General features: G+C 42.7%; 1 protein-coding gene across 2 annotated transcripts in view; it reads right to left on the bottom strand.

Annotated features, from left to right (window-relative positions):
- Positions 1-24,337, bottom strand: part of CTBP1 (C-terminal binding protein 1) — a 57,995-nt gene that overhangs the window by 7,958 nt on the left and 25,700 nt on the right. For both annotated transcript variants that reach the window (XM_081328010.1, XM_081328009.1), the window contains exons 2-6: positions 22,305-22,459; positions 7,596-7,740; positions 6,469-6,675; positions 4,804-5,018; positions 640-770 (exon numbers count right to left, since the gene is read on the bottom strand). In XM_081328010.1, coding sequence (XP_081184136.1) covers positions 640-770; positions 4,804-5,018; positions 6,469-6,675; positions 7,596-7,740; positions 22,305-22,459 — 853 coding nt within the window. The remainder of the gene's footprint in view (positions 1-639; positions 771-4,803; positions 5,019-6,468; positions 6,676-7,595; positions 7,741-22,304; positions 22,460-24,337) is intronic.

Below are 24,337 nucleotides of genomic sequence, written 5' to 3' on the forward strand. Positions count from 1 at the left end.
TCTCCTAGCCCAGGGGTGGGCAATCTTGGCTCTTTAATGACTTCTGGACTTCAAGTCCCAGAATTCCTGAACTGGCCATGCTGACTCAGGAATTCTGGGAGTTGAAGTCCACGAGTCATAAAAAGAGCCAAGGTTGCCTACCCCTGCCCTAGCCTGTGTATTTTCGAATTTTTGATCCTTGAAGCTATTCAGTTGAATAGCCTCAAAGGTGCTCTTTCACGAGCCAACTGGAGTTTCTTGTTTTACTTTGAAGAGGTTCTGTTTTTCTTTGAAGACGTTTCTTTGAAGGAAAGTCCAGTTGCCTCATGAAAAAGCATCTTTGGGACAACCAGGACCTGGATGAGGAGAATCTCCAGAGACATTCAGCTGAAGAGAGATCCTTGTAGTCCCAATGTGTATTAACAATATGTTTAGAGACGGGCTTAGTCTCAGGAGATGTTAGAGATGGTTAAGGACCCTTTTCCCATTAGGCTTTGATCCAAACAACACAAATGCTGTTAAACCATGTATTTGGGACACTGATTTCCAAATCAAGTCTGCTCTGCATATAAATCCTAAGCATTCTCACAAAGCAGAGATGGTGCTATTATTTCAACGGTCTCCAAGCTCTTTTTTTTAAAGAATGGGAAGGGCAATCACCTGAACGGTTCCGATTCGTGGACATCTAAGGCTGCTCCCCGTATTCTGCCTTCCTTCAGTGCTTGTGCGAGGGCCTTTTCATCCACCAATCCTCCACGAGCCGTGTTCACCAGGAACGCCCCTTGTCGCATCTGTCGAGTGTGAAAAGACGAAGCACCGTGCAAGTCAGTGAATATTTGGGTTGGAAAGTGCCTTGGAGATCTTCTAGTCCAACCCACTGCTCAAGCAGGAGATCCTATATACCATCCCGGTCTGTTAGAAATTCTGTATATAGCCCTACAGAAGAAACTGTGCACTGTCCCCATGTGCTTTTCTGCTTAACTGCGGCAAGGCAGCAGGAAAGCACATGTGGACTGTGCACTGTTTGTTCTGTAAGGCTGTATACAAAATTTTCAACAGGTTATGGGCCCAGCATACTTCCACTGCCCCACTCTTGTAAAGGCTTTTCTGCCCATTTTTAATTTGGGCCCAGTCAAAGCCGGCTAGAGCAAATAAGCGCAGGATACAGCAACAGGAAGAAGACCGCAACAGAATAAAAGAAAATGGCCAGTAACACAGTTGCTGCTAAGCTTTTATTTGCAAATTAAACATGGTCAAATGGTTGTCTTAGTCCCATGGTGGCGAACCTATGGCACGGGTGCCACGCAGAGCCCTCTCTGTGGGCACGCAGGCCATCACCCCAGTCCTAAGCCTTCAGCTGGGTTTTATAAAACATTTTCGCTTTAGGCCTCCACCGCCATGTACAAAAAAAAAGGTTCAATCAATTTCAACTTCTTGCAGGGGAAAAAAATCTCACAAAGTTGGAATTGATTGATTGAACTTTTTAGTCCCACCCAATCTGCTGTTACCACAGCAGCCACGCCCACCCAATGGGCCACACCCACCCAATGGGCCAAGCCCACCCGTCACCCAATGATACATAAATGGGTTTGGAGTTGCAGTTTGGACACTCGGTCTCTAAAAGGCTTGCCATCACTGTCTCAGTCTGTCCTTGAAAACCTCTAGTGATGTGGCACCCACATGTTCTGGAGGCAGGTTGTTCCACTGGTTAATTGTTCTCACTGTCAGGTAGTTTCTCCTTAGTTCTAGGTTGCTTCTCTCCTTCATGAGTTTCCGTCTGTTGCTTCTTGCCTGCCTTCATTAGGTGCTTTGGAAAACAGACTGACCCACCTCTTCTCTGTGACAGCCCCTAAAGCAGGGATCTTCAAACTTGGCCCTTTTATGACTTGTGGACTTCAACTCCCAGAATTCTTCAGCCAGGCACGCGTGCGTGGCTGAGGAATTCTGAAAATTGAAGTCCACAAGTCATAAAAGGACCAAGTTTGAAGACCCCTTCCCTAAAGTGTTGGAAGACTGCTGTCATGTCACCCTGCTATCCTACGTTCTCTGAAGAAAAGACAACTCATGTTGAGAAAAGCTGAACAAATGGGAAAAACTATGTCATTTAAACAATGGTCCAACCCTTTTAATATCCTGGCTTATTAGGAAGAGCAGTGGTGATAGATCAGTTCAGTCTTCCAGCAAAAATAACCAAAGATGGTTTCTCGTGACCTATTCAGCACCTTAACTAGGATCCTTGTCCTCTTTTCCATTAATAAGGTAGAATCATGAGCAAAAACAAAGCCATGGTTTTTAATGTGTGTTTTTAACACCTAACGATGCAAAGCTGCATTTTTCTCTTAGTTTTAACATGTCAATCAGGCCAATAAAAAGCATTTTGAGCTCTTGTACAGCATTACACAAAGCTGGCAACAGAAAAGCAACAGAGAACACCTATATGTTTGACATTCATTCAGCGAAGATTTCTGACTAAAGTAACTTTCATTAACATGCTTATTTTATAACCAAACCTATTTCAGCAAGAACCGTGTAAGCTTTTATCTGTGTGCAATAAACGGTATCCTTTTATCTTTAATTCTCTGTATAATATAATACCCATTTCGAAACACATCATGAATTTCCCTTGTAAATTATGTTAATCTCATTCTGCAAGTGGCTAGACTTTCAAAGTCGAGACTGGATGCTTGTTCAGACTCATCTAATTCAAGGTTCAGGAAATAAGAGCGCCGGATCAGAGGAGCAGGGCTCCCAAAAATATTCAGAAAGAAATAGAAGCCCGATCCGAATCTGCCTGCTTTGATGTGTAAATTTTTATCTATTCTGTCTTCACAATCCCCCATTTCCATGTCTCTAGCCATTATGACAATAATAAAAAAAGATTAAGATATATATAAATCCTGTAGCAACAAGGCAGCCGATTAAAATTCACTGAGATTTATTTGTTTCCTATTCCACAGGCACCGAGCAGCTTTACCGGAGCTTTTGAGAAGGGCAATGTACCCCAGGGGTTCAGAATCTAATTTTAAAACCAGTAGGGTTCAAAAAGAGGGGGTTTCTGCAACCTGTCTCAAAAGGAGGAATTAGAGCCACCAAAGGCTGCAAAAGTTTGTCTTCGTTCCTGGAGGAAAGAAGGCAAATTGCACTCAGGATGGTGTGGAGGGCAAGGCAGACAGAAGCAGCAGATCCTTAAAAATTTTGGCTAAAACATCCCGAACCATCAGACCCTTTTGTTAATGGTGCAGTTTGATAAGCAAATTCAGAGTAACCTCTGTGTAGCAAAACTCTGCAAGATCTTTAGTTTTACTCTGCAGGTAGGGATTTTAAAAAAAAAAACAAGGTCCATTCCTACCAATGAATGATTGCAGCTAGTCCTCACTTGACAACGGTTTTGGGACCAGCAACTGTCGCTAACCAACACAGTCACAAAGCACAGTGACATGTAACCATGGCAACTTACATCAGTGGCTGCTAGGTGAAGCCTATGACATTCTTAAGTGTGATCACCATTTGCAACTTCTCGCAGGCTTCCCCAGTGAGTTTGTGTGGGAAGACAGCGGCGGAGCTCACAAATGGGAACACAGGATGCGGTTGTAACTGCGAGACCGTTGCTGGGTGCATGAATCACACCACTGCAAGGTGGTAACTTTAACCAGGAACCACCTGCCTCCAGAAGCTGTGAATGCTCCAACGCTGGAAGTTTTTAAGAAGAGACTGGACAGCCATTTGTCTGAAATGGTATAAGCTTTCCTGCCTGAGCAAGGGGTTGGACTGGATGACCTCCAAGGTACCTTCCAACTCTATTACTACTACTACTACTACTACTACTACTACTACTACTATCATTATCATTATCTTCTTCAAGGACCAGTTGTAAGTCTCCTCATTCAGCCCCTGTCGTAACTCCAGTCACTGAACAAGAGGTCGTTGAGTGAGGATCAGCTGTACAAAATATTCTAGGGAAATTAAAAGATTCCAGTCGTTGCTGAAGCTTCTCGTTTTATTCTTCTCCACTAGTCTTTTTCTGTATAAAATTATACGGAAAGTGACTTGTGGAGAATAAAACAAGAGACTCCTAATTATTCCCTTGTAACACTAGGGGGCGCCAGTCCCTCACCACAACCAAATACTTCCTGAGGTGGTTTAAGCCTTGACTTTGAACTACACAAGTCAACAAAGATCAATACGCGAGAGGTAATGGTGTTGAGGGGTATCATTTCCCCAAAACTAACCTGCTGACAAGTCCGCTGCAGGGGGGACACTGAGGTGAGCAGGAATGTAGCGTATTTGCACAGTAGAATGCTTCCACCTGCTCGTGCAGACCACAATAATACAGCTGCATGGTGGTTTTCTTGCAGATGTTTCATTACCCAAACTAGGTAACGTCATCAATGCTAGTAGGGAATCCTAGTCTCCAGGTATAAATAGAGAGCAGACCCCACTCCCTTCCAGCACTGATGACGTTACTTAGTTGGGTAACGAAACGTCTTCAAGAAAAGCTTAGTGAGCATCAAGGATCCTGTTCTCCTCCTCCTCCTCCTCACCTCAATGCCCTTCTAGCACTGATGAGGTTACCTAGTTTGGTAATGAAAGGTCTGCAAGCAAACCACCAAGCCCAGAGAGCGCCCAGGATCCCTCATTTTAACCCTCAGCTACAAATATTCCCCTTTATTGGTCACGCAGCTTCAATAAAGGGGGCAGAGTAGCAAGACCACCCTGCTTCGCCGAGGCTCCTACCAGCAGGGCTACGGGTTAACATCTCCCGGACGCTCAAGGCCGCGACGTAAAGAGTCACGATCATCACGGTCCACTTGGACAGATCCTTACCTGTTTAATGGTGAAGTCGTTAATCAGGTGATGATTGTGCTCGTTGAGGCTGCAGTGCAGGGTGACGCAATCACTATGAAACAACAGGTCTTGCAGGGTGCTCACCCGCTGGAGGCCAAGGGCCCGCTCAATGCCGTCCGAGAGATACGGGTCGTAGAAAATGACGTTGAAGCCGAAGGCTCTGGCACGCAGTGCGACGGCTTGGCCCACTCTTCCTGCAAGGAAGGAGGTTTTCAGAGCATGAATGGAGCGTTACTCTCCCCTTTCGGAAATAATTTTCAAGAAGAGACTGGACAACCATTGGTCTGAAATGGTATAGGGCAATGATGGCGAACCTTTTAGAGACCATGTGCCCAAACTGCAACCTAAAACTCACTTATGTATTGTCAGGTGCCGAGCGGCGTGGCCCATTGGGTGGGTTTGGCCCATTGGGTGGGTAGGTGTGGCCCATTGGGTGGGTGGGCCTATTGGATGGGTGTGGCCAATTGGGTGGGCGTGCCATAGGTTCGCCACCACGGGTATAGGGTTTCCTGACTGAGCAGTGGGTTGGACTAGAAGACCTCCAAGGTCCCTTCCAATTCCAGTATTGTTGTTGTTGCTATTATTATATAATCTGGATTGTATGGGGTGCTAAATTGTATGGGGTGGCGCAGTGGTCAGAATGCAGCAGTGCAGACTAACTTTGCCCACTGCCAGGAGTTCGATCCTGACTGGCTCACGGTTGACTCAGCCTTCCATCCTTGCAATTGCTGGGAGCATGAGGCTGACTGTATAAACTGCTAAGAGGGGGCTGAAGCGGGATATAAGTGCTATGGCTATTTAGAGTGATGTGTCTCAACCTGGACAACCTTAGGATGGGTGGACTTCAATTCTCAGAATACTCCAGCCCGCTGATCAAATCAGTCAACCTTGAAGGAAACCCACCCTGACCATCCTTTGAAAGGACAGAGGCCGAAGCTGAAGCTCAAATACTTTGGCCAGCAGATAGGAAGAGAGAACATGTTGGAGAAGAGCCAGATGTTGGGAAAGATGGAAGGCCAAAGGAGGAGGATGGCGGAGGAGGAGATGGTTAGATGGTGTCATCAACAGAATGAACGTGAAATTGGGCAAACTCCAGAAGACAGTGGAGGTTGAGGGGAGGCCTGGCATGCTGTGGTCCATGGGGTTGTCTAGAGTCAAACATGACCCAGCAACTGAACAACAACCATGTATGGCTGAGAGAGCTGGACCAGAAGGAAGGCTGAGCGCCGAAGAATGGAGAGTTTCAAATTGTGGTGCTGGAGAAGACTCTTCAGAGTCCCCTGGACTGCAAGGAGGTCCAATTGGTCCACACTGAAGGAAACCAACCCTGACCATCCTTTGGAAGGACAGAGACCGAAGCTGAAGCTCAAATACTTCAGCCACCAAATGAAGAGAGAGGACTCAGTGGAGAAGACCCCAATGTTGGGAAAGATGGAAGGCCAAAGGAGAAGGAGGACGGCGGAGGAGGAGATGGTTAGATGGTGTCATCAACACGATGAACGTGAAATTGGGCAAACTCCAGAAGAGACTGCAGGACAAAAGGGGTCTGGCATGCTGAGGTCCATGGGGTCGCAAAGAGTCGGACACGACTTAGCAACTGAACAACAAAAGCATCCTTGGTTGTTCCAAGACATTTTGACCCACCTAACCCAATAATGCCCAGCGTCTCTCCTCTGATTCGAGCTGCTCCAGAAGCAACTTCCCGAATCTGCTCCACGCTCTGCACTCTGGTGCCTTCTCGCAAAGCCTGGTGCAGCCAGGTGGTTCGTCTGTAGAGGTTCAAGATGTGGCACATTGTCGAATCGGCCGTCTCTTCTACTGACGCCGCCGGGACGTTGCAAACGGCAATCCCTGGAGCGAGGAAGGAAGGAAGCAGAGGAAGGAAGAGCTGAGATGGTTTCAGGGTAGGACAATCAAGCCATCTCGAGCTGCCATTGGAAAGAGTTAGTTCGACCCAAGTGACCTGCAGGCAGTCCTCAGCTTATGACCAAAAAATTGGTTGAAAATTTTTGTTGCTAAGTGAGACCGTTAAGTGAGTCCTAATTCCCACCTTGACTTTGCGGGTTGGAAGTTGGCTGGGGAGGTTGCAAATGGTGACCAGGTGATCCCAGGACCCTGCAATTGTGGTTAATAGTTTGCCAAGCACCTGAATTTTGACCAAATGACTGTAATAATAATAAGTCCTAAGGGTTGTAAATCACTTTTTCCCCTGTGCCATTATAACTTTGAACAGTTGCTAAATGAATGGCTCTAAGTCAAGGATTGTTGCATGGAAAACGTTTTGCTATTCTATTAGAAACATAAGATTTCTGGTATGCTAAAAACAGATAATAACCAGCAAAGCACAGAGAGTATAGGATTAAAATTGCTGCAAGTCATCAGTGTTGCATTTAGATATCGGTAAATATCACCCAAATTAAACGAGGCATATTCTCTGGGGAGTGGCTGTATGCTTGTAGTGCGATAAGCATCCGGTTGCAATATGACTTTAAAAGTACAAGCTGGGCTTTCATTCTCATGATCTTGCCATCCCTTTTTCATCAGCCATGCTCGCCCGCTGATCTTCAGAAGATTGTGTCTGGGACCTTGGAACCAACCAACGCCCCCCCATCCCTTCACACTTGCGATTCCATCATCCATGCAAGCCAGAACGAACCCCTGCAAGTAAGGAGGGCCACCCAGGTTGAACTCTGGCAAGGTTGGTCTTGCTACTTTAGCACCCCAACTTGGCTAAAGATTAGAGCTTTCAAAGACGCGAATGGCTATAATACCTAGGTCGCCAGCAGATTTGATATCAATGTTATCAAAACCGCTCCCAATTCGAACAATTATTCGAAGTGCTTTAAATTTCTCCAAGTCCTCACGGGTTAAAGTGATGGTGTGATACATCAGGGCACCCACAGCTTCATTCAGGACCTACAGAACAAAAAGAGGTACAAGGAAAGAATAAACAATGATCCAGTAGTACGGTTTCCTTGCTGATGAGCTGAAACACAGGCCCACCCTCCCTCCATGTCTTTATCTATCCCTGTCATCTATCTTTCCATCTATCCATCCATCCACCCATGTCTTCACCCATGCCAGCCATCCATCCACCCATCCACCCATCCATTATGTCTTTATTTATCTACATCATCCATCCATCATGTCTTTATCCACATCCATCCATCCATCCATCCATCCATCCACCCATCCACATCATCCATCCATCCATTTATCCAAATATCCATCCATCTCTAGCTATCCACATCATTCATCATCCATCCATCCATGTCTTTATCTATCCACATCGCCATCCATCTATCCATCCATCCATCTTTATCTATCCATGTCATTTGTCACCCATCAACCCATTCATCCATCATCTATCCACATCATCCATCCATCCATCTATCCATTCATCCATCTATCCATCCATCATGTCTTTATCCACATCATCTGCCATCCATCCATCCATCCATCCATCCATCCATCCATCCATCCATCCATGAATTTGAGAGAAAACTATATTGGCACAATCTTTTCTGTTTCCACTTCTACTCTTTATCTTGCTTTATCCTGTTTCTAGTCACCGCAATTCTGTTAACTTTCCTCCAAGGTTATTACGATAAACTCTAACAGATTCTAGACCCGTAATTCTGCCCTTCGATGAGGCCAAAAAAATGGAGACGTTTCAACTTGGGTACAGTTGTTGTTGTTAGTTGCGAAGTCGTGTCCGACCCCTCACGACCCCATGGACAACGTTCCTCCAGGCCTTCCTGTCCTCTGCCATCTTCTGGAGTCCCTTTAGGCTCACGCCTCCTGCTCCAGTGACTCCATCCAGCCACCTCCTTCTCTGTCGTCCCCTTCTTCTCTTGCCCTCAATCTTTCCCAGCATTAGGCTCTTCTCCAGTGGGTACAGTTAAGGACCACCAAAATCTATCCCGCTCATGGACTGCAAATAGGATGAGGCAACACATTCTGAGTAGATGGCAGAAAAAAATGGTATGCAGATATTAATTAAGCTTATTTTCCTGCAGGTTGTTTTAGATGGCAAAATCTCACAAACGTTCAATGTGGAGGATTTATCTGCACAGAGCTACAAGGCTGGTGGTGTTCATCACAAAAGACCGGTTGAAGCCTGTGATGCAAGATTCTTGTAATTTTCTGCTAAGACTCTGATGTAAAATGTAAGATAAAGTTATGAATTTTATGAATTCACTTCATGAACATTATGAACGTTGTTCTCTGCCTGCCTACAAACATACACTCACATCCATCATGTTACTCTAGTTTGGCACAAGTAATTTTACAAAGAGAGAAGGAGGAGGAGGAGGAGGAGGAGGAGGAGGAGGAGGAGGAGGAGGAGGAGGAGAAGGTGGAAGGCAAAATAAATTAAAGACATGACATTAAAGAAAAGAAATACAGCTAGTCATGTAATTGGGACTGGGAACTTTGTCCAGCCAAACCTTTGTCCCTTGCAATATTCCACACACTTCCCACGATCTATCAGCATTCCTACACATCAACGTTTCTCCTCTTTTCATGTAGTCCTTTTTTAATCAATGTTTTTTTAATTTATCTCCAGAGTTAAGATACAGAATAAAGGAAAAAGAAGAAAAAAACAGAAAAAAAACCCCAAACATCCACTAGAGACAGAGGAACCAAAGAATAGTAATAAAAAAGGTGTTTGCAAAAAATAACAAATGACAAATATAACATTAACATTAAACATAAAATGTCCACCCTGGTTGAATGTTGAAAAATGTAGCTGAAATATCTGGTATACTCTCCCCACCACCCTTACATAACAGGTCTACAAGTAATTATAAACTTTCCCATCTATATTTAATAAAAATATTATGTTGCATAGAAAAATGACACTGATGTGAAAATCTATCTATCTATCTATCTATCATCTATCTATCTATCTATCTATCTATCTATCTATCTATCTATCTATCTATCTATCCATCCATCCATCCATCCATCCATCCATCCATCCATCCATCCATCCTCTATCTAATCTATCATCTATCTACCTAGAACAGGAATAGGCAACCTCGGCTCTTTTATGGCTCATGGACTTCAACTCCCAGAATTCCTGAGTCAGCATAGCTGACTCAGGAATTCTGAGAGTTGAAGTCCATGAGCCATAAAAGAGCCGAGGTTGCCTACCCCAACCTAGAACATAGAACACATAATAGTATTTCTCTCTCGTGCATGCCATCCATCCATCCATCTGTACATCTCTCTCTCTTTCTATGTCTGTCTGTCTACCTACCATAGATGATAGATGATCTGTGGTGGCGCAGTGGTGAGAATGCGGTATTGCAGGCTAACTCTGCCCACTGCCGAGAGTTCGATCCTGACTGGCTCAAGGTTGACTCAGCCTTCTGTCCTTCCGAGGTCAGTAAAATGAAGACCCCGATTGTTAGGGGCCAGAGGCTGACTCCATAAACCGCTTAGAGAGGACTTTAAACACTGTGAAGCGGTATATAAGTCCAAGTGCTATTGCTATCATCTATCATCTCTCTCTCTCTCTCTCTCATCTATCTAATCTCTCATCTACCTAGAACATGGAACACATAATAGTATTTCTCTCTTGTGCATGCCATCCATCCATCCATCCATCTTCCATCCATCTATACATCTCTCTCTCTCTCTCTTTCTATATCTGTCTTGTCTATCTATCTCTTTATCTTCTCTCTATCTATATTTCTCTCTCTCTATCATCTATCTAGTTCTAGAACATAGAACTCAGAATAAGTCTATCTATTACCTATCTATCTGCCTGCCTGCCTACCTACCACCTATGACTGTCTGTCTACCTACCTGCCTGCCTGCCTATCTATCTCTCTATCTTCTATCTCTCTATCATCTCTAGAACACAGAACTCAAAATAAGTTTGTCTATCATCTATCTATATCTGTATCTCTCTATCATCTAGAACATAGAACTCAGAATAAGTCTGTCTGTCTGTGTCTGTCTATCTATCTATCTATCTATCTATCTATCTATCTATCTATCTACCTACCTACCTACCTACCTATCTATCTATCTATCTGCCTACTTACCTACCTACCACCTATGTCTGTCTACCTACCTATTTACCTGTCTGTCTGTCTGCCTGCCTGCCTATCTATCTCTCTATCTTCTATCTCTCTATCATCTCTAGAACACAGAACTCAAAATAAGTTTGTCTATCATCTATCTATATCTGTATCTCTCTATCATCTAGAACATAGAACTCAGAATAAGTCTGTCTGTCTGTGTCTATCTATCTATCTATCTATCTATCTATCTATCTATCTATCTATCTACCTACCTACCTACCTACCTACCTATCTATCTATCTATCTATCTATCTATCTATCTATCTATCTGCCTACTTACCTACCTACCACCTATGTCTGTCTACCTACCTATTTACCTGTCTGTCTGTCTGCCTGCCTGCCTATCTACCTATCTATCAAGTCAACCCACTATCTATTCACCCTATGGTGCTTTCCTAGATTCAGCTGCTTTCTCTGTCTTCAAATAAGCAGTGTGACTATAAAAAGAATTACAGAGACAACGCAGGACATGGAGAAGTTTGACTGAATCTGAAAATCTTGTAATACTGATCATTTGTTCGGCATGGCTGATAAACGTTAGTGAAGTATGACTAAGAATCTGAACAAGTCGCAGATTGCATGATTAAACAAACGGAGAATATAAATATACCGAGACGCACACTGGGAATTTCAGTGGAAAAAGGGGATGACATTTACTTTGAATGTCATATTCAGAGAAAATTGGTATAAGATGTTTTATCCTCAGCATATTTACTGTAGTCTTATACTGCGAAAATGAAACTCTTTTTCTTAAACTTCTTGGAAATGTAAGAAGCCGGTCGGATTTTATTTCATACGTGGTGGCAACATGAATGAAGTAAAGCCCAAAATATTGGAAAATGGAATAATTTTGTAAATTACAATCCCAGGGCAATACCCCTTTAAGATATTTTTATTATTATTAAAATTTACCAACCCTTAGATCCCTTCCAAATATATTGAACTGGCATTATATATGTCAACAGCTGCAAAGAATTGTATGCTTTCTATCGGAAAAGGCCTCTGACTCATCCTTGTGAAGAAAAAGCTAACTAAATTGTGGCGGTATGGCTCCATGTCTTTAAAAAAAAAACATAAACCTGACAGAGAATTTGATTTTAACTGAAAATCATCCCTGTTGTAGACAACAATCTTTTATATATAGAATTTGGGTTTCAGAGTTCATATTTTAACTTGTTGTATAATTTATACTGTTGGTGGTATTCCTTACTTACTACATATAACATTCTTTCAGTAATTACAATAATGTTAGCAAGTCTTTTTATAGCATAAAGCTTAACGCGCATACATGGATTCTGACTGGAAAATACATACGAAACATCTCATAAGTTTCTAACGCTGGTTTAAATCTATTTGCGCCCTGGTATTTCAAAATTGCTAGACAGCAAGCATTAGTACCACTTTATAAGGCCTTGGTAAGACCACGCTTGGAATACTGCATCCAGTTTTGGCCACCACGATACAAAAAAGTTGTTAAGACTCTAGAAAGAGTACAGAGAAGAGCAACAAAGATGATCAGGGGTCTGGAGATAAATGAATGGCTGAGGAAGCTAGGTGCATCTAGCCCAGGGGTCTTCAAATGTGGCCCTTTTATGACTTGTGGACTTTAACTCCCAGAATTCCTCAGCCGGCGTGCCTGGCTGAGGAATTCTGGGCATTGAAGTCTACAAGTCATAAAAGGGCCATGTTTGAAGACCCCTGGGCTAGCCTAATGGAGAGAAGGATTAGGGCGGACGTGACAGCTGTCTTCCAATATTTGAAGGGAGTCACAAGAAATAGGTGGTTGATTTATTCTCCAGAGAACCAGAAGGTAGGAGAAGAAGCAATGGGTGGAAACTCTTTAAAGAGAGATCCAATCTGGAATTAAGGAGACATTTCCTGACAGTAAGAACGATTGATCAATGGAACAGCTTGCCACCTGGAGTTGTGGGTGCTCTGTTGCTGGAGGAGTTCAAAAGAAGACTGGACAACTATTTGTCCAAGATGGTATAAGGACTTCTGCTCACATAGGCGGTTGGACCAAACACCTCCAAGGTCCCTTCCAGCCCTCGGATTCCAAGTTAGCAAAAAAAACACTGGTTGAATACTTCATTAAGCCATCAGGGCTATGTAAATTTCACAAACATTGGTTTGCCTCCTAAATGGATTCTCCATAACACATACAATACATCCTTGGTTTTTGCCACATTATTTTTCAGATCCAAAAATGCTCTTTTTTTTGCATCATATACAACCAAGTTCATATTTCTTATTCACAGATGTTAATTTGGGTTTTCAATCTACACCACCTCATTTCCCCAAAGAAGTATTCATGTATTCATACCCCTGACCAACACACTTCCAATATCAAACGTTCCTTATGTATTCATCATCCATAAATATATTGCACACCCACTCCACAGAACACATTTAGATTTTTAATATTTTGCTAGTTACACAATCAACACCTCCTGCCTTTTTATTTTTCACCGTTCTCACAGAATTGATGAATTCTCTTCATCCCCATGGTTTTCTTGGGCAGAATATTTATAACTTTTCTTTTCATTCTTTTCTTTGACACTGTGATATCATTTCAACGCAAACCTCTAATATATTCCTTCACTTCAGTTTAACCCCAGGTCATATCATATCCTTTTTAATTTTTTAATTCCATTCCAGCCTCAAAGTTCTCACCCTTTTTTAAGGCATTTATTCCCCTCAAAATCACCCTGCACTCCCTTTTGCTTCTTTTAATGCTAACCGTTCTTTGCAATTATCTTTTTTTCTACGTATACTCCACAAAAAAATTCCTTTTAATCTTGTTTTTTTTTAAAATTTTTGCAGCAAGCTTCACTGACATGCATTTTTTATCTACAGCCTTTTGTGCCTTTGTTCCACCATGCATATTCGTCCTTTTCTTCATTAACAACTCTTCACTGGAGGTCTAACACAATTATTTTCACTTCAGCTTCCACACCCCTTTTCCATTCATTCAGGGGATGATTAATATATCTTCAAGTACTTTTTCTGAATAAGATTCACATTTTCCCTCCTTGCTATTATTTTACTTTCAGTCTAGTTTTTTTCTGTTCTTCTCCCATGTCTCTTCCCCCCCCCCCCCAAGACTATTTTTGATACTGCCAAAATACATTATGGAGATTCTCAGTCATCCACGGCTGTCCCAAAGGTGCTTTTTCAAGAGGCAACTGGACTTTCTTGTTTTTTTTTTCCTTGAAGATGTTTTGCTTCTCATCCAAGAAGCTTCTTCACTTCTGACAAACAGTTCAGCTCTTCGGTCAGAATTGAAAAAGCAACTTGGATGAGAAGGGAAACATCTTCAAGGAAATGCAAGGAAAAGCCAGTCGCCTCTTGAAAAAGCACCTTTGGGACTGCTAAAATATAGCTTATCCCACATCCAAAACCTCTCCTGACTTTGCATCCTTCACTAATTATATCTCTCATAAACAAATCAATTAAGATTCTTGGTGGTCTCCTTTTCTATCTGCAACTACGAGCTGATCTTTGCTTGAAACAGATATTCAGGGCAGATTTCCTAAGCCGATGCAATCAACGTTCTCATTCTCTCCAAGTGTCCCGATTCCATTTTCTATACCCTCATCTCATTTCCAGCCATCCGAAATTGCACTCCTTCGGCATAGGGCTCAATTCCCCTCCCAAACTCATCCTTGCTCTTCCACAGTTTACGTTCGCTGAAGCACAACATGCAACTATCACCAAGCTTCGCATCCCCTTCCTCCGACGATCCTGAGGACATCAAATGACAATCTTCTAACATATATTGTCCTTTTCATGTGTGAATTAAAAATTACCCTTCCCTCCTCTCTGCCTGTATTCACCAAATCCACTCGACAAAATCAAGTATCCCTTGCAACACAATCTCCTTGTTAAGGGCAAAGCTATAAAATACAGTGTCTTTGTTAAAAATGCGAGACTTGGAAATTTGAGGCAAACTTTTAAAATTTAAAAAAAACAAAACACCTTCCCTCTAAACTTTGTGGCTTATTACAGTAGAGACTAGGAAAAAATAACAGTGCTAAGGAAAGCCCTTGTGTGGTTGTTTAAATAAAAGGCAGGAGATAAATTTGACAGTTTTACTGTTGCATATGCAGAAAGCGAAACAAGGAAGAATTCTAATACATCGCTCCAGAAAGACAGAGAAGAAAGAAAAGCTTTTTAAACCTCTTCTATTAATGGAAGTTTTGACATAATGGTTTTCTCACAAATAGAGCAATGAGTCTACTTTATACACATAGTTTGCAGGATCATTAAACTGTTTGCTTAGTGTACTATTATTATTCTAAAGCCCACTTATTCACTTTTGATCTATTTAGTTTAATGAACAGGTGCAGTCACCTAATTATTTTCTTTTCAAAGCATATTTACGTAAAATAATATACACTGTAGTATATTACTTTGGAACCCACCTGGACTTTTTGCTTGAGAAAGATTTAAAATGTTTTTAGGATTGGTTGATTAGATCCGTTCTTATAAAAATACTGAGTATTTTCATTTTTGCTATTAAGTATGTATATTGCATTTTTTAATGTTTAAGTTTAAAGTAAGAGGTCATTTTGTTATATAATTCTCATGCTATTATATTTATTAATGTTTAGGGTTAAACTTACATATGAGGTCATTTTGTTACATAATTTTAATGCTACTTTGTCTAATATTTTATGTGGCTTTTTTTGTGATTTTAATTCAGAGTAAGAGGCTATTTCTAGTATATACATGTATCTGTGCTTTAGAAAATCGTTTTTTTTGACATCTTTTTAACTTTTTTCTTCTTTTTGATTCCCTTTTCTCTAAATTTTCCCTTTTGTTATTTTGTATTCTCTCTCTTTGAAACTTAATAAAGTTGAGTAAGGCCATACAGTACACAAAGATATATATCTACATTTCTGTGTGTGAAATTAATATGGTCATCTGACATTCTTTTATAACTCCTCTGATTGTTCTCTGAAAATGCTAAGCAACCAGTAACAAACTAAGCCGTAGTTTACATTTCCAAAGTAGAAATCAACATCCATTTATTTAGGAAATTATCGACAATCAAGGCAAGGACCCCATGCGCTGATGTCTTGAGAATGAAGAGAGCAAAACTCAAAATGATACAGGGTTTCCTGCCTAAGCACATTTGATTTGTGCTTAGATTGTAAGCCGCCCTGAGTCTTCGGAGAAGGGCGGGATATAAATGGGATTAAAATAAAAAATAAAATAAATAAATAAAGCAGGGGGTTGGACTAGAAGACCTCCAAAGATCGCTTCGGACTCTTGTTATTCTGTTATATTTATCTAAAATGGCCCGGCTCTAAGCAGCTGTTCTGACTGATTCTCAGTTTGCTTCTTGGCCTGTTGGCTAAGATCAAGCGTTATTATTATCAGTCCTGCAGAATGCTTCATCTTTTAAACAGAACAGATGTTTCGCTTCTGGCTGCTCTGTGTAGCAACCTCACATCTGGCCCGTCCTTTGAGGCGAAGGGGTCTTTCTTTTCTTGAATGTTCCTGTCTGGGAAAGCAGAAGATAAAGAGGACCAGGGGAGCCTCTTCTGCTATTAATTTTAGCTGGTTGGGGTGATCTGCAGGTAGAGCTTGAGAACAAAACAGCTGGCGGTTTTAGAAAAGACATCCATTGTTCTCCTACTCGTTATGTCTATGAAGAGTCTCAGCCATCCAGGTTGCCCCAAAGGTGTTTTGTCAAGAGGCAGCCGGTCTTTTGTTTTTCCTTGAAGGCGTTTTGAAGAAGCTTCTTGGATGAGAAGCGAAGTGTCTCCAAGGAAAAACAAAGTCCAGTTGCCTTGTGAAAAAGCACCTTTGGGTCCCGCTCATTATGTTGTCGCCAGATTATCCTAGATTCACAGGGGTAGGGGGCAACCTTGGCTCTTTTATGACTCGTGGACTTCAACTCCCAGAATTCCCGAGCCAGAATTCTGGGAGTTGAAGTCCACGAGTCATAAAAGAGCCAAGGGTGCCTACCCCTCTCCTAGGTGGTTAACTAGTTGTGGCGCTGTGTCTCTCTGTGTATGTTATGCAAGCCTCTTAGGAGAAGTTCTACCTGGACATAATATTTATTTGCTTGTTTAAGCAATTTAGAGCTCCCTTCTCAAGGTAGGACACGCTGCGGGTCCAAACTATATGGGAAATACATCAAATAAGATCTAGGAAACGGGCCTTCTCCGTGGTGTCTCTCTTCCTTTGGAAAATCATTCCCCAAAAATAAGATTGCCCCCCCCACCACCCTGTTGCTTTTCTGCAAGACCTTGAAGAGGTGAGGTGACCAAGCCATGAGTGACCACATGAAGGACCTCCCAGTCCAGGAAAGGGGGAAAGGAATACATTACATGTTCCTGTGCAAAAGCACTCATAATTATGTGTGAGCTTATTTATGTCTACAGAGCTTCTCAGTCATCCAGGCCATAGCTGGCCCACAGGTGCTTTTTTCAGGAGCCTACTAGAGTTGCTTGGGGGTATTTTGAAGACGTTTCGCTTCTCATCCAAGAAGCTTCCTCAGCTCTGACAGGATGGTGGAGGATGGAAGGATTTGTACTTCTGCATAAAGCACAGCTCCCACTTCTCAATGACTCGGGTGACCCTCAGGACACAGACAAACCTCCAAGTGGCCTCAACGACCCTCTAAAAGAAGGCAAATGACCAGCTGTCTGCAAGGAGTATAAATCCTTCCACTCTGCACCATCCAGTCAAAGCTGAGGAAGCTTCTTGGATGGGAAGCGAAACGTCTTCAAAGGAAAAACGAGAAAGTGCAGTTGCCTCTTGAAAAAGCATCCTCGTGACAAGCATCCTTATGCTTAGCAAGCCATCCAGCGTTCGCACATTTGCTCCTTTACAGCTTGCATAGAATATCCTTGTGCAAAATATCATTTCCTATTTTTGGCATAAAAGAAGTAAGGATACACAAGAGTCAAATCCCATTTGCGTTTAACAGACATTCTCTTTTAACGGACCCCCTCCCCACTTCTGCCCAAAGGGTCCATTAAATCAGGAGCAGCCCCTGCACAATTTCTAGAAACCTTCCATGATGACAGCCTTTGTCGGCTTTTTTGGCTGTCTGAACATGGACTCTTCTCATTTCCAACTACAACGATGCATTTGAAAGAGAGAAAAGAGTAATGGGCTGCTTGGCCTGCTTATTTTGGGCAGGGGGCTTTGCCATTATGCTGGCCTTGTCACATATCTTTCTGTCCGCAGAGAATTTAGAACGCATTTAAAAATGCAAAGCATCCCACCCGTCTGACTGTTGACCTTAGGTGTGCATGTGTGCTCTGTTCACGCCCTTGTGCACTGTTCAGGCACTTCACAGTGCCATTGTGTTGCGAAGGCCTGTCTGAATTGGCTGGTTGGACCGTTTTCTGCTGTTCTCCTCTTCCTGCAGCGTAACGAGAAAAGTTGTGTTTTGCTGAGCAACGTTGTACGCGTGACTCACCGAGAGTCCTTTGTTCTGGGTGCTGCAGTGCATTTGGATTGGCTTTGGGGATGGATATAAATGCCAGCGACCAGCAGGGAGGGACTGTTCCTCTGGGCTTCCCAGGGTGGGAATTTGCTCACGGGAAGCGACTCCTGCGCTTCTTTTGCTAATGTTCCCATTTCATAAGGCAGAAACTGAACTGCCTTTAAAAAAAAATCTACTTTCGGCAGCAAAACAGTTACAGCTTGCCAAAAAAGAAAGTAAATTTCCATATCAAGCTTTAAAATATTGTGCTGGAAGAGGACCCACCGTGTTTCTGACAAAATGCAAAATTTTAGGTGCGTGTGTGTGTGTAGATACACACATACATACATGATTGATGATAGAGATATAGATAAATATATAGATGATAGAGATAGAGATGATAGAGATATATAGATGATAGATATTTATAGATAAATATATAGATGATTGATAGATTATATATATATATATATATATATATATATATATATATATATATATATATATATATATATATATATGTAGATCTAGAGTCTCGGGTTTCTTCCCGCGTTCCTTTCATCTTCAGAAAGTTGTGGCGACGTTTCGACGAAATCCCATCCGTCATCATCAGGCCGGAGTGTTTCTCCTGCTGCTACCAGGAGCAATGCGTGGTCTGGCTGTTCCTTTCTTTCCAACTGCCGGTGGGGCTGTGTTCTGACTGGGAGGAGGCGTGGCTGCTTTCTGATTGGGTGGGGGTCGAAACGTCGCCACAACTTTCTGAAGATGAAAGGAACGCGGGAAGAAACCCGAGACTCTAGATCTATACATACAGACATCCGCGAGAATCTACGAAAACAAATATATATATATATATATAGATAGATAGATAGATAGATAGATAGATAGATAGATATAGATATATAGATATAGATATAGATATAGATATAGATATAGATATAGATATAGATATAGATATAGATATAGATATAGATGATAGAGATATACATATAGATGATGATGGAGATGATACATATATAGATGACAGATGATATATATATATATATATATATATATATATATATATATATATATATATATATATATTGATAGATATAAATATATAGATATATAGACATAAATATAGACAGACAGATAAATGATAGATAGATAGATAGATAGACAGACAGACAGACAGACAAATGATTGTTATATAGACAGAGATTGAGATGGATGGATGGATGGACGGATGGACAGGCAGGCAGGCAGGCCTCGACTTATGACAATTGAGAGCCAAAGTTATGTTGCTAGGTGAGACATTAGTTAAGTGTGTTTTGCCCCACTTTACGACTTTTCTTGCCACCGTTCTTAAGTGGAATCCAGCTTCCCCACTGACTTGGCCACATGCCCTCAGGTGCTTTGGAGAATAGAATCGTAGAGTAAGAGTTGGAAGGGACCTTGGAGGTCTTCTAGTCCAACCCCCTGCTCAGGCAGGAGACCCTATAGCATTTCAGACAAACGGCTGTCCAATCTCCTCTTGAAAGCCTCCAGTGATGGAGCAGCCACAAACTCTGGGGGCAACACAGCTTGTTTGTCTCGATTTTTCTCAACATACAGCTCAAAATTTGGACTGCCAATGAGATTGGCACAGCTCTTGAAATGATCTTAAGTTATCATTTTTCTACAGGGACTGATCGAAACCTGGGAACAGAATTTGCCTGAATATGCCTCAATCCAAACAAGATGAGAGAGGTGAACACTTCCCATCGTACCCACCACGACAAAGCTGGAGTGGGATGCTCTTTTGAACAAAAATGAGACCTTCAAAATATCACAGATGAACTCGAGTGACCTTTGATTCAGACTGAAAATATCTTAACATCTTTTGACGAGAGGGAGTCTCAATTAAAGTGGTGCTACAAAATACTTCCGACTCCTCAGAAGCACACTTCTATTTGTTAGGGGAAATAAGCTTGACATTTCTCCAAAAAGGTCAGCTACGAACAGTTTACAAAAATGATATTAATTTCTGTGGAAAGAAAATGCGTGTTTCTTAGGAGACTTCACAGTAGCTGTTGTCAGCCTGGGGAAGGATCTGCAACTGAATAGTCCCAATGTTTCCCAATTTTGACAACTTTAAGATGAGTGGACCTCAACTCCCAGAATCCCAGCATAGCTGGCTGGGGGGATTCTGGGAGTTGAAGTCCACCCATCTTAAAGTTGTCGACTTTGAGAAACACTGAAGTAGCCTCATCTAGCTCTTTGACTTGAACCGACTCCTTTGAAAAATCCATAGTCAAGGCTATGGTCTTCCCAGTTGCAATGTATGGCAGTGAAAGTTGGACCATAAGAAAGGCTGAGCGCAAAAGAATTGAGGCCTTTGAACTCTGGTGCTGGAGAAGACTCCTGCGAGTCCCTTGGACTGCAAGGCGATCAAACCGGTCAGTCCTAGAGGAGATCAACCCTGACTGCTCTTTAGAAGGCCAGATCCTGAAGCTAAAACTCAAATACTTTGGCCACCTAATGAGGAGGAAGGACTCACTGGAGAAGAGCCTAATGCTGGGAAAGATTGAGGGCAATAGAAGAAGGGGACGACAGAGAAGGAGGTGGCTGGATGGAGTCACTGAAGCAGTAGGCGTGAGCTTAAATGGACTCCAGAAGATGGTAGAGGACAGGAAAGCCTGGAGGAACATTGTCCATAGGGTCGCGATGGGTCGGACACGACTTCGCAACTAACAACAAAAATGTATTCCACAAGCTCCTGGCTTCAAAAAACATATTTACCAGACACACACACCTACACAAGGACAATTCATCACAACCCTTTTTCAAATCTGATGGACATCTCACTTTGTTAGCAAAGATAATTTACAGGCTGCTGCTGGTAGCTGCATTATATCACGCAAATGCATTGTACTGCCTGAGTAATTTCTACAAGAGCTGCCTCGGTTAATATCCCATAAATTATTAACTGGGAAGGAGGCCGTGACACACCACTTCTGGAAAACCCAGCTAAAAAAAAGTGTGGCGAGTTGTCCAGGCACTTTCTGAGAATCGGACACGACGAAGTGGAAGAGGAAGGAAAAAGTGAGCATAAGTGATATAGAGGCAATATTGGGAAAGGCCCAACGTTGAAGATCTGCATTTATTAAACCTCTTTTCTGAAGCTTTTTGCTCATTGCTATGAAACCAGCTAAGATTCCAATTTCTGTTGACCAACTGGGCTTCTTCGGTTGCAGTTTAGTCCTCAATGAAGCCCAAAATTGACCTAGCGAAGCGCGACAGCTGTTAAGTCAGTTTTGCCCCGTTTTACGACCCTTAGTGCTACATTGGTTAAGGGAATCACTGAAGTTGTTAAGTGGGTAACCCGGTCGTTAAGTGAATCTGGCTCCCCCCTCATTGAGTTTGCTTGTCACAAGGCCGCAAAAGGGGACCACGTGACCCCAGGATGCTGCAACCGTCGTACGTCCATGCCAGTTGCTGAGCCTCTGAATTTTGATCACGTGACCTGTGGGGGATGCTGCAACAGTCGTAAGTGTGACAAATGGTCATAAGTCACTCTTTTCAGCACCACTGCAACTTTGAACTGTCACTAAACAAGGACTACTCTACAGCCCAATCGAGCTGGAATAGTCAAAAGTGCTCTGTCACACAAAGGACACTTCCAAATTACAATTTATAATTAGGGATTATTTTTCCCAGACAGAACAAACTCATTATCCAGGGAAGATGATAGCCATCCTCAAAACAGTCTGTTTTCCCAGAGCAGATAGTGGAAGTTTATAAGGAACCAAATTACTCTGGAGTAGACCCCTGCCTTCTATTCCGGCATGGCAAATCACACAATCCTTGTGTTTTGTCTCAGGGCCTCCTCGGTGTCAGAAAAACCGAATCCTCAGGTTAGTAAAAACAAGTCCCTTGCCCCCAGGTTCACAGACATTTGCCATTTCCAGATTTACCTTTTCGTGAATCTCCTGGGTGGACTGAGCATCACAAAACGCCACGGTGGCCACGTCCTTCAGGATTGGCATTTCCACCGTGCAGTCCCGGCCATCAAGCAGTGCAACGAGGGGACGTGGGTGCATGGGGCCGTTCATGATCGGAGGTCGAATGCCTGAGGTTTAAAAGAAACAAAACAAAAGGAAAGACATTTTAACAGAATAACAGAGTTGGGACCTTGGAGGTCTTCTAGTCCAACCCCGTGCTCAAGCAGGAGACCCTACACCATTTAAGACAGGGGTCTTCAAACTTGGCCCTTTTATTACTTGTGGACTTCAACTCCCAGAATTCCTCAGCCAGGCACGGAATTCTGGGAGTTGAAGTCCACAAGTCATAAAAGGGCCAAGCTTGAAGACCCCTGATTTAAGACAAATGACTGGGAGTTGAAATCCACCCATCTTAAAGTTGCCGAGTTTGAGAAACAGTGAAGTAGCCTAATCTAGCTCTTTGACTTGAACCAACTTGTTTGAAAAATCCATAAATACATTCTGTAAAATGTATTCATTGAAAGCCTCCAGTGATGGAGCACCCACAACCTCTGGAGGCAGGTTGTTCCACTGGTTGATTGTTCCAATTGTCAGGAAGTTCCTCCTTAGTTTCTGGCTGCTTCTTTCCTTGACGAGTTTCCATCCGTTGCTTCTCGTCCTGCCTTCAGGCGCTCTGGAGAAGAGCTTGACTCCCTCTTCTTTGGGGCAGCCCCTGAGATACTGGAAGGCTGCTATCATGTCCCCGCTCGCCCTTCTCTTCATTAAACTAGACCTACCCAATTCCTGCAACCATTTTTCATATGTTTTAACCTCCAGTCCCCCAATCATCTTTGTTCCCCTTCTCTGTACACTTTCTTTTTATAGATTTATTTTTACTTATTATTTACATTCAGTTCAACTGGTAAATGGGACCAATATACGTGAGGAGAACAAAATCGGAATGATAAGGGAAGTCCTAAATTCAACCTTTTGATGGATTTATGCCATCCTGGTCGCGAATAAAGACAACCGGAATTTTCCCATCCAGACGACACAAACCGAAGGCTTTACAAAAACTCCACGTAAGGATTTCTGGGGGGGGAGTCTCCCTCCCTGTTCTGATGAGAAAGCCATTTACAACATCTTGTGTGACTGCAGACAGAAGAGGTGGCAGCACCACAACAAGAGTTTTCCATAGAATCACAACTGGGGAGCCTTACTTACCTGCACTAACACCCACAATTGCAACAAAAGTGACAAAAGGCACTTTCTGGCAACTGCCCTGCATCCCACCAAGCTCGAATGTTGGAAAAGAGGATGCTCGTGTTTGTGCGTATCTGACATACCAACGAGTCGGGCATGAAATCTGAATTTTGAGAACAAAATCCTCAGCCGGGTCCTCGTTCTTTTCAGCCGCCTGATCTGTTTATAATCAGGCCCGGTTATCGTAGTACAGGTATAGTCCTCGACTTACGACAGCCTTGAGCCCAACTGTGTTGCCATTTCTGTTGCACAATGAGACGGCTTTAAGGGAAATTTAGCCCCCAAATTCACTTAACAACTGACTCGCTTGGCAAATGAAACTTTGGGGCTCAACCGTGATCGCAAGTTGAGGACTTACCCGTAACACGGTCGCGTGACCAGGGTGCCCGCAACCTGCCCTGTGCTTCCAATGCCTCACATACACAAACGCAGCCACCACGTGGGAAGCAACCATTTAGCAAGTTACTCCACTACAGGGAAGAAAAGGCAGGTAGTCCTCAATATACGACCGCAACAGAGCCCAAAATCTCTGTTGTTAAGCGAGACATATGTTAAGTCAGTTTTGCCCCGTTTTACGACCTTCCTTGACACAGTTGTTCAGTGAATTACTGCGGCTGATAAGCTAGTAACTTGGTCACTAAACGGACTGTTGTATGGACTGCCTGTACAGATCCTGCAGGAACGAAGAAGCGAAGATTTTCCCCGTAGCCGTTTCCTACCTGGCGGGTTGTTCTCCGTTGCCGGATTCTGGGACCGGGAGGGGC

Source organism: Vipera berus (genome assembly GCF_964194415.1).
Source record: "Vipera berus genome assembly, chromosome: 4".
Taxonomy (NCBI): domain Eukaryota; kingdom Metazoa; phylum Chordata; class Lepidosauria; order Squamata; family Viperidae; genus Vipera; species Vipera berus.